The 15,071-nt window shown below is 38.7% G+C and overlaps 2 protein-coding genes across 3 annotated transcripts in view; both read left to right on the plus strand.

Moving 5' to 3' along the window:
- Positions 1-920: 920 nt before the first annotated feature.
- Positions 921-15,071, plus strand: part of LOC132901257 (uncharacterized) — a 91,825-nt gene continuing 77,674 nt past the window's right edge. The window contains exon 1 of the mRNA XM_060943577.1: positions 921-1,505. Coding sequence (XP_060799560.1) covers positions 921-1,505 — 585 coding nt within the window. The remainder of the gene's footprint in view (positions 1,506-15,071) is intronic.
- LOC132864397 (uncharacterized) lies at positions 5,289-11,626 on the plus strand. 2 transcript variants are annotated; one of them, XM_060897821.1, is made up of 14 exons: positions 5,289-6,241; positions 6,976-7,194; positions 7,316-7,377; positions 9,321-9,435; positions 9,542-9,676; positions 9,782-9,853; positions 9,961-9,993; positions 10,119-10,187; positions 10,276-10,356; positions 10,445-10,507; positions 10,594-10,796; positions 10,920-11,079; positions 11,170-11,257; positions 11,389-11,626. In XM_060897821.1, exons 4-14 carry the CDS (start codon positions 9,327-9,329, stop codon positions 11,420-11,422), a joined length of 1,047 nt encoding a protein of 348 aa, XP_060753804.1. In that variant the 5' UTR covers positions 5,289-6,241; positions 6,976-7,194; positions 7,316-7,377; positions 9,321-9,326; the 3' UTR covers positions 11,423-11,626. The 2 variants fall into 2 exon arrangements, with proteins under 2 accessions (XP_060753804.1, XP_060753803.1); XM_060897820.1 differs by having other exon boundaries at positions 6,976-7,377.

The raw sequence follows: 15,071 nt of genomic DNA on the forward strand, positions 1-15,071 counted from the left end.
ATCAGCTTTAGAGCTGATCACGCTCCGGCATGTAATTGCAATAGATGTCTCCTTTTTATCTAGTAAAGAGTATATATAGATTTGAGAACAAAGGGACGGTATGAGTGGTGTGTTGAACCCTTATCACTATGTGTCTGTTTCTGCAATAAACCTCCTTTAACTTGCAAAAGGACGAGACTGGTGTTGGTGTTTGTCATTTTTCAACGACGTGTTGGAAAGATCTTCAGGAGCAGCATCAGGGCCATTTCTGACTTTAATTTTAGTATAATGTGTTAAATGGATGTGAACAAGAAGTCAGGAAATGAGATGAGGAGAAATTTTTATTTTTTAATTTTGATCAAAAACACTTCCACTGTTGAGGTATTTATAGATTTATTTTTAGAATGTACTTAAACACTTTTCCCCTTCTGCTTTTTCATCTTATCCTTGGGCATTTTTTGATCATTTTATTTTTACTGCTTGACCATTTTGTAGTTTTAGATTATTATGGTTTCAGAATGGGATCAGAAATTTAAACATAATGTAAGTAAACTATGTGCAAATATTACAACAAATTCAATATAAAATGTTTTTAAATTACAGTTACAGAGAATGGATGGATGATCAGATCAATTAATCACGTCAGAATCCTGTTCATGAGAGAGAGAGAGAGAGATGTGTTCATAGTTTAAATGAACAATCACTGGTAAGATTGTTCAAGTCTATACGCCCTGTAGGAAATACACACACACACACACACACACACACACACTTTCAAATCTCTTCACACTGAATAGCAATTTGCTAACATAGCCAGGCCCCTACTGACACATTACAAAAAAGCGTCTCTCTCTCTCTGCCACACAGAACACAAACAGGAAGTTCATTTCAGAGAAAACGAAACTCAGCAGAAAGTTCAGAGTCTCTCTCAGTACAGGAAAATGGCAGAGGTTGGTGTTTCAGTGGATCAGTTCAGCTGTCCAGTGTGTCTGGATCTCCTGATGGATCCTGTAGCTATTCCCTGTGGACACAGTTACTGTAAGGTGTGTATTAATGGCTGCTGGGATCAGGAGGATGTGAAGGGCGTCTACAGCTGCCCACAGTGCAGAGTGACTTTCACCCCAAGGCCTGTTCTGTGCAGGAACAACATGCTGGCTGAAGTGGTGGAGAAACTGAAGAAGACTGAACTCCAAGCTGCTTCTCCTGCTCACTGTTACGCTGGACCTGGAGATGTGGAGTGTGATTCCTGCACTGGGAGAAAATACAAAGCTGTCAAGTCCTGTCTGGTGTGTCAGGCCTCCTATTGTGAAGCTCATCTTAAACCTCACTATCAGTCTCCTGCCTTTAAGAAGCACAAGTTAGTTGAAGCCTGTGCAGAGCTCCAAGAGAAGATCTGCTCTGAACACGACAAACTGATCGAGATCTTCTGTCGTACTGACCAAAGCTTCATCTGTTATTTGTGTACAATGGATCAGCACAGAGGCCATGATACCGTTGCAGCTAAAGCAGAAAGAAATGAAAAACAGGTGAGAACTGGACATCATTCTTCTTTTCCAAGTCATTTTATACAAATTCTATTTCTACTCTAATTTCTGTTCAGTGGATTTAATTGGTTCTCTGACTGTCATTCTCTGTGAAGTAAATTTTTATTTCCAGTCAAACAGTAATATGTAAAGAAATGTGAGATGTCAGTTTGCTTTAAACAGCTAACAACCTTCTTCCAGCATTTTACAGCTAAAGTGCTCACGTGACTGTGTTAAAGCTCTGTAACTGGATATCATATTTCATAACATTTAATGATCTACAGGTTAAAAAAAATCTTTATCTTTCTGAATGTGAGTGGATTTGTGATCCATTTCTGAGAACTTCTTTGGGATGAATGATCCTGATTCTGGAAAGTTCAAATCTCTGCAGAGATTTTGGTCAAAACTTGGCGTTAATGTGAACATTCACTAGATTGATGAAGTTCAATCCCAATGTTCACTGATGGTTCCTTTAATCCGGTGGAATTGGGTGTGGTTTTGAATGTACACACAGCACCTTAAAGAAGTAAACCTGAACAAATAACTCCCATGAATCCAGATGTGCACTGTGCATGTCTCCCCCCTCTAAACTTACTGAGAAATAAAAGGGAACAGTGATGATGCGCACTGCTCTCAGATCAGTCTTCTTCTTCTGTCAGGTTTTATGGCAGTTTACAAGCAAAGTGTATTACCGCCATCTACTGGACTGAGGTGCAATCAAATGGATGTCATTTCAAAGAAAAAATTGAATAAAAAGGAAAAACAACGCAAAACAACAAACTAAATCCTATTTGCTAATTTTGTCACTTTGATAAATGTTATCATAGCACAAGTGATGTTTTCTGATCTCGGCTCACCTAATAAGGTGTCTAAAGAAAAGGCTTTCTTGACTGCGTTCACTTCCCTCTTCAGTTTTTCTCTTTGTAGAATTTTAAGCACCTTGAAAGAACATGATCTACATCCTCTCTCACTCCACAAAGTTCACTTTTTCCAGATGGATGTTTGTTTGCAACGTATAAGCTGTTATTTAATCCAGTATGGCCTATTCTCAGTCTTGTAAACCAAACCTCCTCCTGTCTGTTTGGGTAACTCGGTTTGCTACTTGAGATCTTTTTGTATATTATACAAGTGTCTACCTTTCTTCTCCTTATCCCATTCAGCTTGCCATATGTTAACTTTGTTTAATGAGTACCTTAATGTGCATATCACAGGTAAATTCAGGAGCAAGATCAATGTAATTCTCCTATTTTATATTAAACTTTGGTCAAATGTCTGTAACATTCTGCATTTAAAAAATTTTTTTTTTTTTACCTTGCACAATACCAGAAAAATTCAGTTGAAATCAAGCCGTTTGAGGTGAATTGGTCTGCCTCTGAAAAAACTTGGCATTTGAATTTCCCAGGAAACATTGATTTTCGTGACGTCATCTGCGGGACGCCTCCCTCTGAATCCTACATCAGCACTGGTTTGTTTCTGAGAAGATGACCTGGTGGTTTTCTGCAAATTTCTTCAACGTTATTGTGTAATTATTAAAATGGTTAACAGATGTATCGTAGGAGGGTGTAGCAACACCAATCTTGATGGGATTAGTACTCATCGTTTTCCAAAAGACCGGATAATGAGAGAGAAATGGGAGCGCTTGGTCTACACAGGCTGTGCACTGAAACCGGGCAAGCTCTCACATCCTGCCGGCGCTTCTGCAGGTGACCTCACGACTCTGGCTCCAGACTCCCTTGGGATTTTTCCAGATGCGTTTTGTTATTTTATTTTTTTCTGCTGTAGACAGATGGCCTTGTGCAAAATTACCCTTCTGGATGAGTGTGTAAAGGGACATACTTTCATATTAAAAAAAAAAAAACCTAAATTGGTCCAGAATATGCACTTTAACTTCTGATCTACTGAGTGGAATACTTAACTGAACCTCCTCTTCTTTGGTTGCCTCTTTTGCCAGCTTGTCTGCTTCCTCATTGCCACCAACTCCTTTATGGGCTGGAACCCATACAAACTGGATTGATATTCCCTGTTGACTGATTGCAAATAAGATATTATTAATTTCATTCAATAAGTCCTGTCGGCATGACGATTCTCCACTTTGAACGGATGTGAGAGATGACAGAATCAGAACAAATAACTGCTTTAGGGGGCCTAGTTTCTTCTATCCACTGTAATGCAATAATAATGGCTGTCATTTCAGCTGCAAATATAGACAGATGATCTGATGTTCTCTTTTTAATAGAGATTTTGTAATCAGGGATATAAACTGCAATACCTGTTTTACCCTCTGAATCTTTAGATGCATCTGTATAAACCTGTGTTGTATTATAGTACCTACTTCCTAAATATTGCTCTATGTTCTGATCCACTCCTCCAGATTTAGCTATCTCTTTGGTTTCCATGATCACCGTAGGGGAGCAAAACAACCAAGGTGGAGTTGTTACCAGGGCCACAGTCTTACTACAAATGATATCATCTATTCCCAATTGACTTGCTAATTTGTTACCATCCCATCCAAAGCTACAAATCTGGGATCTGCCATACTCCCAACACTCACTGAGAACTTTTTTTAGTAGGGTGTGATGCCTCATGTCCATTTAAATTAATCCAGTAAGCCATACTCAACTTAAGATGTCTGAGGCTTAAGGGCATTTCTCCTGATTCTACTTGCAACGCTGGTATGGAAGAAGTTCTAAATGCACCACAACATGTCCTGAGACTTTTAGCCTGCATTCTATTGAGTTCATTAAGCAATGTCTTAGATGCTGAAAGATACACAATACAGCCATAATCTGAAACTGATTTCATCAGTGCAATATAAATTATTTTAAGGGACATCCCTGAGTCTCTCCAGTTGTACCCTGATAAACATTTCAAAACATTAATGCCCTTTTTGCATTTCTCAGTTATTTTCTGAATATGTTCCTTCAATGTTAACTTGACATCAAACCAAACTCCCAAGTACCTAACAATATTAACTTGCTCTAAGGACTGGTTATACAACTTAAGCTCTAGTGTGGGACTTACTCTTTTCTTTGAAAAACAAATAACACAGAACGTTAATGTACCGTTAGCCTATGGTTCTCTAAAGGTTTGTTAGAACGTAACCAACAACTAACATTTAGAGAACGTTTCCTCATGGTTATGCATAAACCTAACGAAGCCAAACGTCCCCGAAACGTTGAGGTAACTAACCAACTGAAACGTTATCATTTGGTTACACTATAACCTCCACACAACGTTATGTTTGGTTGTTTTTTTGTTGTTCTGAGAACTATACTATCTGCTTTTCCTGATGCTGGCTAAATTATCTTTTAATCTTTTATTTCAACCTCTTTTGTACTTGTAGCCTATTTTTTTTTTGCCATAGTAAACTGTCACATATAACTTTCCTTTTGTTATGCATTGTTATGTCGTGCCATTTTGGTTTGGAATCCAACCCTCACACATTGAAAACACCATATGGTCAACAGAAATGTGTGCATACTAGGCCAGATAAATAGGCTAGTCTATGTTGAGTTGTGAGATATATTGCAAGGAAATTTTCACAAAAATAGGCGACAAACCCATGTACATTCCTGAGTAATGTGTTTTGACTGCCTAAAGCAGTGGTTGCCAACCTTTTTTGGCCTGGGACCCCATTTTTACATCACCAATTTTGACCCCATACACATTTTTTAGATTTTATAGAGATTGCACAGTGTCACATATTCTATATTTTGATCAGCAGCCTAGCCTTCAGTTATGTGGATGTTTTCTTTTCAAAGCTGATATATAGCATTTTATTTGTAATATATAACATAATTAGTTGAACATTTTTTATTTTCAGTATTTTCCTTCTATTGGTTATTTCAGGCGACTCCAATTCAATTCCAGGAGACCCCATTAAGAACGAAGGAAAGGAAGCATTTTGAGTGTTAAATGTAAAAGATATTTTACTGGGCAAGAAGGGAATGGTGAAAGCAAAAATGGACAGGTTAAATGTTTTTCTAGTTAGTGCAATGTGGGCAGAGTGTGGCTGATTTGCAGAAATAAACTTATAGGCTAAATTTGTTTGGATTGTAAGTGGTGATGTTTTTTGTGGAATTCAAGTGATCTGTAATGAGCAGGCTGCAGCATATATCATATGAAGAGGGTGAACATGGTTTGGCAATGGGTCGTTGTGACTTGGTGCACAGTCTTGTGTGGTGCAAATTGGCTCCTGATAATATGGCAGAGCAGCAACAAAAGTTTGACCTTTAAGTTGTGGTCACACATTTCGCCCTCAAAACATGCTGCATTACAATAATGCCTACATTTTCTCATGCACATACTTCTGGTACATTATCCCTATTGTTGCCCCAACTACATTTTCTCATGCACATACTTCTGGTACTATTGTTGCCCCAACTCACTCACACCCAGCTCCATTGATCAACTTATTTGTACTTTGTCCTAACAACAACCAAATCCACCCTGTACCACTAACAAAATCTGCTGCAATACAAAAATCCACTTCTCTTCTCCTCTTATTTTCTAAAAATAAAAGTCCAGCTAGGTAGCTTCGATGCATCATCATCCTGCACATTACCCAGAATTCTCTGTGCTTTCAAACAGCTCTAAGGCAAATAACAAAATGGCGGACTTAATGGATGCTACGATAGCCCTTTTATTTAGCTATTTGAAAATTTCACCGAGTCTCCTTGTTGGATTTAGAACTACCAGCGCCAGTGTACGTTATCTGGATTTACAGTACGTGCGATCAGGTAATGTGTTATTTTATTCTGTATAAATGTGAATAGTATTCACCTAGCAGTTAGCTGCTATGCGTGCAACCATCTCCGGTCACATTATACGAAGTGAATCGTTGTTGGTATCTCTAAAACACGTCTTTTCCAGTCTCCCATCTGACAAAGAACTTGTACATAATTCTTTCACCTTTGTTGTGATTTAGCACGCTGATATAATGCTATGTAGCATACCTTAGCATGGCTAACGCCATAGCGCCGAGGTTACGCATGATTACCCCATATCGATATACATGTCGTGTAGGTGACGGTGTTCTCTGTTAAAATGTCTGTGTATTTGTGCCTCAGAACAGCGGCATAACAGCAGTACGGATTTCCCCATGTATTATTTGACGAAATATAGTATGTTGGTGGATAAAACCTCATGTGATGGCCTACTTTTGTAGGCTGCAAAGATCAGCAACACATTTACTGCAGTACTCTGTTAGCCTAGCTCACTCAAACCACACTGCTTAGAGTTTAGAATATAGCACGAGACAAGCACTGTAGTTCAGAGGTTGCACAGAAAACGTAACGTAACTTTTACTGTCTGTTGAAAAACAACACTTTGTTGGTGTGAAGGGTTGTCATAAAAGTTAATAATCATCATGTATTAAATCCAATGGATAAGGGAATCTGAACTATAAAATAAGTAACTTATTTTATAGTTCAGATTCCCTTATCCATTGGATTTGTTCCCATGGGGTCTACAGGAAGAAACGAGACCTAGCCACTGTAAGTTGTTGATTGGTCAGGTTGCCTGACGCAACGGCATGTGACGCAAAACGAACACTCCTCATTGGCTGGACAGATGGATAAGAGGACGTAGGTGCGTGTAGTAAAGTCACTGCCCGGAACTTGGATTTGGAAGCAAACGTCTCTGTTGGAAGTACTGAAGCCTGCTTCTGTTCAAGTACTCTACTTTGGAAAAGGTAATTTGTGATTTCTTTCTGGTTGTGGTTATACCTTAAAGGAGAATTCCGTCTGTTTTGCAAATATGTCTCAAACGTTTGTGGTCAAGGAAAGTTGCTAATGATGCCTTTGTTTTCACAGATGAGTTCACAGACAATGCTATTGAGGTTGTGCCATCTTCATGGCTTGGACACACTTCTGAGGTACGAGTCTTTTTTTTTTTTTTTTTTTTGTCGATACATAGCAAATATGTATGCTTACATATATGCCTATATACTTTTGATAGCAAATATATATATGCTTATTTATTTATATATATATATATATATATATATATATAATAAAAAATATATATAGGGTGCGATTTGTCAAAAAACCAGAAGGGGGGATTTTTTTTTTTTTAATCATGAAACGTCACAAAATTAAGGTAACAATAGGCTAACAGCTCAATAACATCCGATGATATCAAATGAATAACACTAAATGAAAACGAACACTAAACCAGAGATAGTAAATTCATCTTCCTATCTCTCTGACTAAATACACGAACACTAACACAACAAAGTTCGCATTGCTTGTCGCGTTGCTGTGATGTTTCTCTCCCTCCGGATTAAATGGACAGTGACTCGAAAATCACTAAAATACATGAATACTAAATGAACAGTTTGCTCTGATGGCGCAGTTCATGTGGCCTTTTCTGCTTTCCCGTCGGTGCGCTATCCGCCGCGTTTCGCCCTTCTTTAATCCACATTTCTGCGAATTTCTCAGCAGGGAAGGAACGCACGTCTGGCCCATTGACAGCGAGGAAAAGAAGGCTGTCAGTGTGGATACATTCATTCTGTTGCGCTCATCAGTCAGGATGTGATTCATGGCGCTAAATCCACGTTCACACTCTGATTATCTACAATATATCTATTTGCTGGGGATGTTCGTAGGGTTGCCAACTTTCTCATATCCAAATGAGGGACACTTTGTTCCGGGTGCGGACAAGTACCGGTACAGGCCCTGTACACGCACCCCAGCGCCCCAAAATAGTTACAGTACCGATTCGCCTTTAGGTGAGGGTTTCAAATGTAGGCCACTACAAATTCATTTCTAAAATAGAGCTTTTAAAAATTAATAGACCAATTAATGGATATTTTTAAGTAACTTAATGCAAAATAACAAACAATTCTAATATTATTGTCTCATTTTTCTATTTTAAACTTTGGCCAAATAATTCATCAGGCCATATTTATGAAGGCAATGTCAAACTGAAAAAGTATTTGCTGTAGCTGTAAAACCCTGATATTTGCTTAATTGTCCATTTGAAAACCCTAAGAACCTTCTGCAATGCTTCATAGCAGAAGAAGAAGAGAGAAAGACATCACAAAGGCAGGAGTGAGGCAGAAAAGCTCCCCTACTATAGGCTGAGGTCTATCCTGTTTCGGAAGTTTTTTTTTTTTTTTAAGCTATCTGCTATCCTTATCGAACAGTTAGGCTGTATCCACTGGCTGCACCATCTGCTCTAGTTTAATTTGATGCCTATTTTGTCAGTATAGCTTAAAAATTCAGGATATGGCAACAGTGAATGGTTTTAAATCGCAGATGACCGCGACTCGCGGTAATAGCGCTTCTCACGGCAATTACGCGATTTACACCACAGCATTGGAGTGAGGGGCAGGATCTGTACCTGACGGGACAAATTAAAATTACCCCAAAAAATGGGATGTCCCGCCCAATACGGGAAGGTTGGCAACCCTAGACGTTCATGAACGTCAAAGCTGCCACTTCAGGTCATTTTGAAAGTGAGTGCAATGTAGACCATAGAAAACTGTGTCACAACATGCCTGTCATGTCAACTTTTTTTTTTGGTTTGTTTGTTTTATTGACGGGGTTGTCCCCGAGGATTTTTTTCAGCAGAGATAAAAACCAGAGGGGGGGATGATCCCCACCATCCCCCCCAGCAAATCGCGCTCTCTCTCTCTCTCTCTCTCTCTCTCTCTCTCTCTCTCTCTCTCTATATATATATATATATATATATATATATATATATATATATATATATATATATATAAAATTTATTTTTATATATATATATATATATATATATATATATATATATATATATATATATATATATATATATATATATATTTTTTTTTAGCATGGCATGGTCTGCTACTGGACGACACACAATGTGCGATTGCATGTTGTGAAGTGCCGAGCACCAAATACAACTTGGGCCAAACATCCCGTTAAGAAAACCTGGTACGAAACAGGTGAGCTATCGCTGCTATGCACTACATAGAATATACTGAATTGTTCTCTCTATGGCAGCACTTTTTTTTTTTTTTTGTGCTACTGACTAAAAGTCATTTTCCATAGATTCATACGCCAAAGCTGAACAGAAGTGTTTGCAATTGATGGAGTCCTCAAGTGTTGAGACAGAGGATGATGTGAACACTTTTGCAATAAGGCAGCGTAAGTGCCCAAGGAGGTTTGTCTCCGAATCCTCTGATGGTAAGCTCTCTTCACTAATGACAACATTAGTTACTCAATTCAGTGTTCATTTTCAAGTAATTTACAAGAAATTTACATTGCACATTGTATGGTCTTTCCTTCCAGATGATTCTGCTCCAGTGGTAGCAGCAACCAAGAAGCAACCCAAGACTCGGACTGTGGCTGGAAGCCCTGTGTGTAAGTTAACAGTTCCCAAATCATCATTCATAGCTTGGAGCTAACATTCATGATGAATAACCGGTGTATATTACGTGACTGATCTGATGTTTGTGTGCTCTTTTCAGGTCAGCAGGACCCAATGCCCCTACCACCACAATGTAAGTGTTTTTCAATTTATTTGTAAATCTCTAATGTATTATCATAGGTTCTTCTTTTGCGAATACCATGTATAAGACCCCCCCCCCAATAAATGACTTAACATCCATATGCACCATCTTTTCAGGGTCAACACCAGCTGGGACTGGAGCCAGTCCTCACCACCCTAGCCCAAGTCCTGTTGACCCTGTTCAAGGTACAGTTGCTTTCAAGTTCCCATTTACAGATGTTGGAATACAAAGTCATGAACAGGAAAACTAACATTTTCTTTTTGAAAACTTCAGCCAGCAGCCGGGCACTACACCCAATTCAGTCAGCCAGGCACCTCCAAGAATCACTGGAAACCTCTTTTGACTCTGTTCAAGGTACAGTTGCTTTCAAGTTCCCATTTACAGATGTTGGAATACAAAATCATGAACAGGAAAACTAATATTTTCTTTTTGAAAACTTCAGCCAGCAGCCGGGCACTTCATGACGGACAGGGTGTCTCGGCTATCGCAGCCATGTTTGAGAGAAGTAAGTACTTTTATACACACTAACTAGTTCACTCACTCAGGAAAGTACATTATAAATTACAACTTCCATCACATTTGTCCCCATAGTCACAGAGGCCCACATGAGTCGCTTGATGCGGAGGCTCGAGGCTAGGTTTGACAAGATCGAGTCATTGGTGGAGACCAACGCCCCGACACACACGCCTCAACTCCAGCAAGATGATGTGGTGTTGGCTAAACCATGCAGCATGGTGATGGAGCTGCTGGAGTTGGATAGGAGTCTGGAACAACCAGACAAGAGGAACAAGATGGTAATTTTTTTTATCTATCTATCTATCTATCTATCTATCTATCTATCTATCTATCTATCTATCTATCTATCGTATAAGCTCGCTACAGTAATTTTCATTGTATAATTATTTTTTTTTTTACAGCAACATTTTCTTGAAACTGTCGGAGGGGCAGGTTTAGGGGCAGCCATTCACCGTATGCTACGCCGAGCGGCAAATAATGAGGTACTCGCCCAGTACAGCTTGCGGGGCAGACGGGCCAAAATGTCCTTTGATGACCTCATTCTGTGCAAGATTATAAAGGGTAAGTGTTTATATATTGATCACATCACTTTTATGCCATGCTTGACTGACTAGGTTTTGATGTGTAACTTTCCTTTATTTTGCCTTCTAGCTGCATGTGTCAAAAAATTTCCTGGCCATACGGAAGCTGAAGTGGAGGAATGCCTTGGGCAGACTCTAAAATTTGCACCACACAGACGGTATACTTCTGCTCTCTAATTTGGTGCAATCACAGAAATTTCGTGGTTGGTAGTAGGGTGGTTTATCATGCTTTTGTGGACATGTGCTCATTGTTCTTGTTTTTAAACATTTTGTTCCTTTTTCTTTTCAGATCAGCTGGTCAGCAGCAACGGATGGACAATTGAATTGTGAACAGTGATTTTTATTCTATTTTTTGTGAAGTGATTTTTTTTTATTCTATTTTGTTTGTTATTGAATGCACAGTTACACTTTAAAAAACTGTTATTTCTATTTTATTCTGTTTTGAATGTGTTTTATTGAATGCACCGTTTCAGAAACTTTTCTATTTTATTCTGTTTTGTATATATGATTGTTTTATTGAATGCACTGTTACACTTTCAGAAACTTTTCTATTTTATTTTTTATTTTCAAACATTTTTTTTATTCAAATTTGTTATTGATATTTTCTCATTAAACTTTCAAGACCTGCCAAATTTGTCTGTTCATTCATCACTGAGTTTTCTCATGTAGATATGCTAGCAGTTGTGTTGATGTTGCTAATTAGTTGAAAGCAAAATCTAACCAAAACATAACATTCTACAACGTCAGGGGGACGTTAGGCTAACATTCAGGGAACCAAACATGCAACCAGCAAGGTTAGGGGAAGGGCAGGGGAAGGTTGTTGTTGTAACCAACAGGAAACGTTTGGGCAACGTCAGAAAAACTTTCCATGGCAACCAAGTGGCAACCAAACCTAACGTATATGCACCGTATAGGCAACCAAAGGCGTACGTGCCCAGAACGTTCTGGGAACATAAAATTGTTACTAGAGTCTTTTCTACAGACAAATGAAAACCCCACTCACATGCCCATTTTTCTACCTTGCTGATAGCTCTAATATTGCATCTTGCATTTTAGTTCTAATATCAATATTTCGTCCTTTTATCCACAAAGCTCCATCATCAGCATATAATGCTCTACTGATTCTAATGTCATCTATTTTATTAAAAACATCATTAATCAGAATGTTGAACAGTACTGGACTGCATACACTACCTTGAGATGTTCCATTTTCTATTGAATCGATGTTAGAGAAGTTAACCCCAACTCTTACTTCTATTGTTCTGTCCTTGAGGAAGTCTCTAATCCAGTTAAACATCTTGCCACCAATACCCATCCTATTCAGCTTAATTAACAACCCTGCCTTCCATAGCATATCATGCGCTTTCTCTCTATCAAAGAATGTTGCTAAAACTGATTCGTTATTGACTTGTGCTTTCCTTATTTCATTTTCTAAACATACAATAGGGTCCACTGTAGTACGTCCACTACGGAAGCCGCTCTGGTGTGGGGAGACAAGACCTCTTTTTTTCAATTTCATATACTAGCCTTCTAGTGATCATTCTTTCCATAATCTTACATAAATTAGATGTTAATGCTATTGGCCTATAACTTTTAACTTCAGTTTTATCCTTCCCTGGTTTTCCAATCGGAACCACTACAGAATGTTTCCAACACAAAGGCAATCTACCTTGCTCCCAAATCTTATTAAAAAGACTTAAAATTACATATTTAGCCACGTCATTGACTTCATTAATCATTTTATAACATATACCATCTTTCCCTGGTGAAGTGTTCCTAACCCCATTTAACACTCTCCTAAGCTCAAATAATGTAAAATCCTTATCAAGTACACTCTCACTTATTACCTGCTTTTCCAGTCATCCTCTATTCTCATCTATTACTTTAACTCTCCAAGACAATTCATCATCAGTTAAGTTCTGTGAATGATGAACCTTAACAAAACTTTTCGCAAGCATCTGTTTTCTCTTCATTAGTTACTGCCTCCACATCATTGTTTTTAATCACAGGTAAGGAAAACTCCCTTCTAATGCCTCCCATCTTTTTAATCACGCTCCAAATATCATCCCTTTTGATTTCCGCCCTATTTTAGAACAGAAATCATGCCAATATTTCCTTTTAGCTTCTCTTATAATTCTTTTAACCTTTGAATGTGATGTTTTTTTTTTTTGTATTCCATTAAATTGGTATAGGAATAGTTTGATTGAACAATTTTGAAAGCTTTATTTCTAGCTTTAATTGCTTCCTTACAATCATCTGACCACCAAGGTACCATTCTCTTTTTCCTCATCCCAGAAGATTTGCCAAGAACCTCTTCTGCTGACTCACATAATATATTTGTAATGATTGAGTTTAACTCAGAGTGGCACGGTGGTGTAGTGGTTAGCGCTGTCGCCTCACAGCAAGAAGGTCCGGGTTCGAGCCCCGTGGCCGGCGAGGGCCTTTCTGTGTGGAGTTTGCATGTTCTCCCCATGTCCGCGTGGGTTTCCTCCGGGTGCTCCGGTTTCCCCCACAGTCCAAAGACATGCAGGTTTGGTTAACTGGTGACTCTAAATTGACCGTAGGTGTGAATGTGAGTGTGAATGGTAGTCTGTGTCTATGTGTCAGCCCTGTGATGACCTGGCGACTTGTCCAGGGTGTACCCCGCCTTTCACCCGTAGTCAGCTGGGATAGGCTCCAGCTTGCCTGCGACCCTGTAGAACAGGATAAAGCGGCTAGAGATAATGAGATGAGATGAGACATACCATCTAGCATCTCTCTCAAGATTCTTTTACCAGGGTTATAAAAGTTGATAATTTTAATCTTAGTTTTACCGACCCAAATCTCAACCAGAACTGCTTCAACCTCTTTATCTATATTTAAAGCTCTGTAATTAATCCCCTGCTGAATAAATGTGGCCACTCCACCTCCTGCAGTATCCCTGTCTTTACGCACTGCTAGGTATCCATATATATTATTAAATCAAGTGATGGTTTTAACCAGGTTTCCTGTATACAGATAATGTTTGGTTTAACAACTTGTTCCTCAATAAAGTGTTTTAGTTCCTGACCATTAGCAATTAAGCTCCTGGCATTCCACTGTAGAATAGATAAAGTCATTATTAACTGCCACGTGGTGCTTGACTATCAGATACCCCTAATACCATATTGTGAATGGAATCAACTGACAATTCATGAATCTCTAGATAATTTTCCGCTGCTTTTTAAATTATTTTAATTCTGTCAATTCTACTTGCTACTTGGGCTGAGCAATTAACCACTTCCACCATAAAAGCAATGAAAATTTTTCTTCTCCACAATTCAAGTCTCTTCAGTTACTTTACAGCATTTCAGAGTCGTTTGAGTTTGACTCGGGGGTAAAACTACAGGAGTCATACTTCCTTTAACCCTTGATTTTGCTTGGTTTTCTTTGTCAACCTTTTTAATAGCTTCGGCATGAGTAACGCTCTCTTTCACCTTAACACTTTGCACTTGAATTGCTCTTTTATACATCTCACACCCTTTATAGGCCGCACTGTGTTCACCTCCACAGTTACAGCACTTGATTTTTGTTCCTTCCTCACATTTACCATATTCATGTTCGCCTCCACATCTAGCACACTAGGTTTTGACTTGCACACAGAAGAAATGTGTCCATATCGCTGACATTTAAAGTATCTAATTGGTGGGGGGATGTAAGGCCTCGTCATATAACTTAAATATTCAATCATGATCCGCTCAGGCATCTTAACCTCATCCAACACTAACAAGACAGACAAACTTGGTCCTTTAGTTCCATTCCTAATTACTGGCAAACGCTTGACTTTGTTGATTTTAACTCCTTTAACATTGCTTTTAATATCGTCCTCTAACAAGTCAGTCGATACACCTGATATCACCGCCATTACTTTACCTCTTTCTTCCCAGTCTTGGGCTTTAACGTGTTTCCCCAGTAAAGTTTTAAGCTTCATTAATCCCATTCTCTGATCTCTAT

Source organism: Neoarius graeffei, chromosome 17, assembly GCF_027579695.1.
Source record: "Neoarius graeffei isolate fNeoGra1 chromosome 17, fNeoGra1.pri, whole genome shotgun sequence".
NCBI lineage: Eukaryota > Metazoa > Chordata > Actinopteri > Siluriformes > Ariidae > Neoarius > Neoarius graeffei.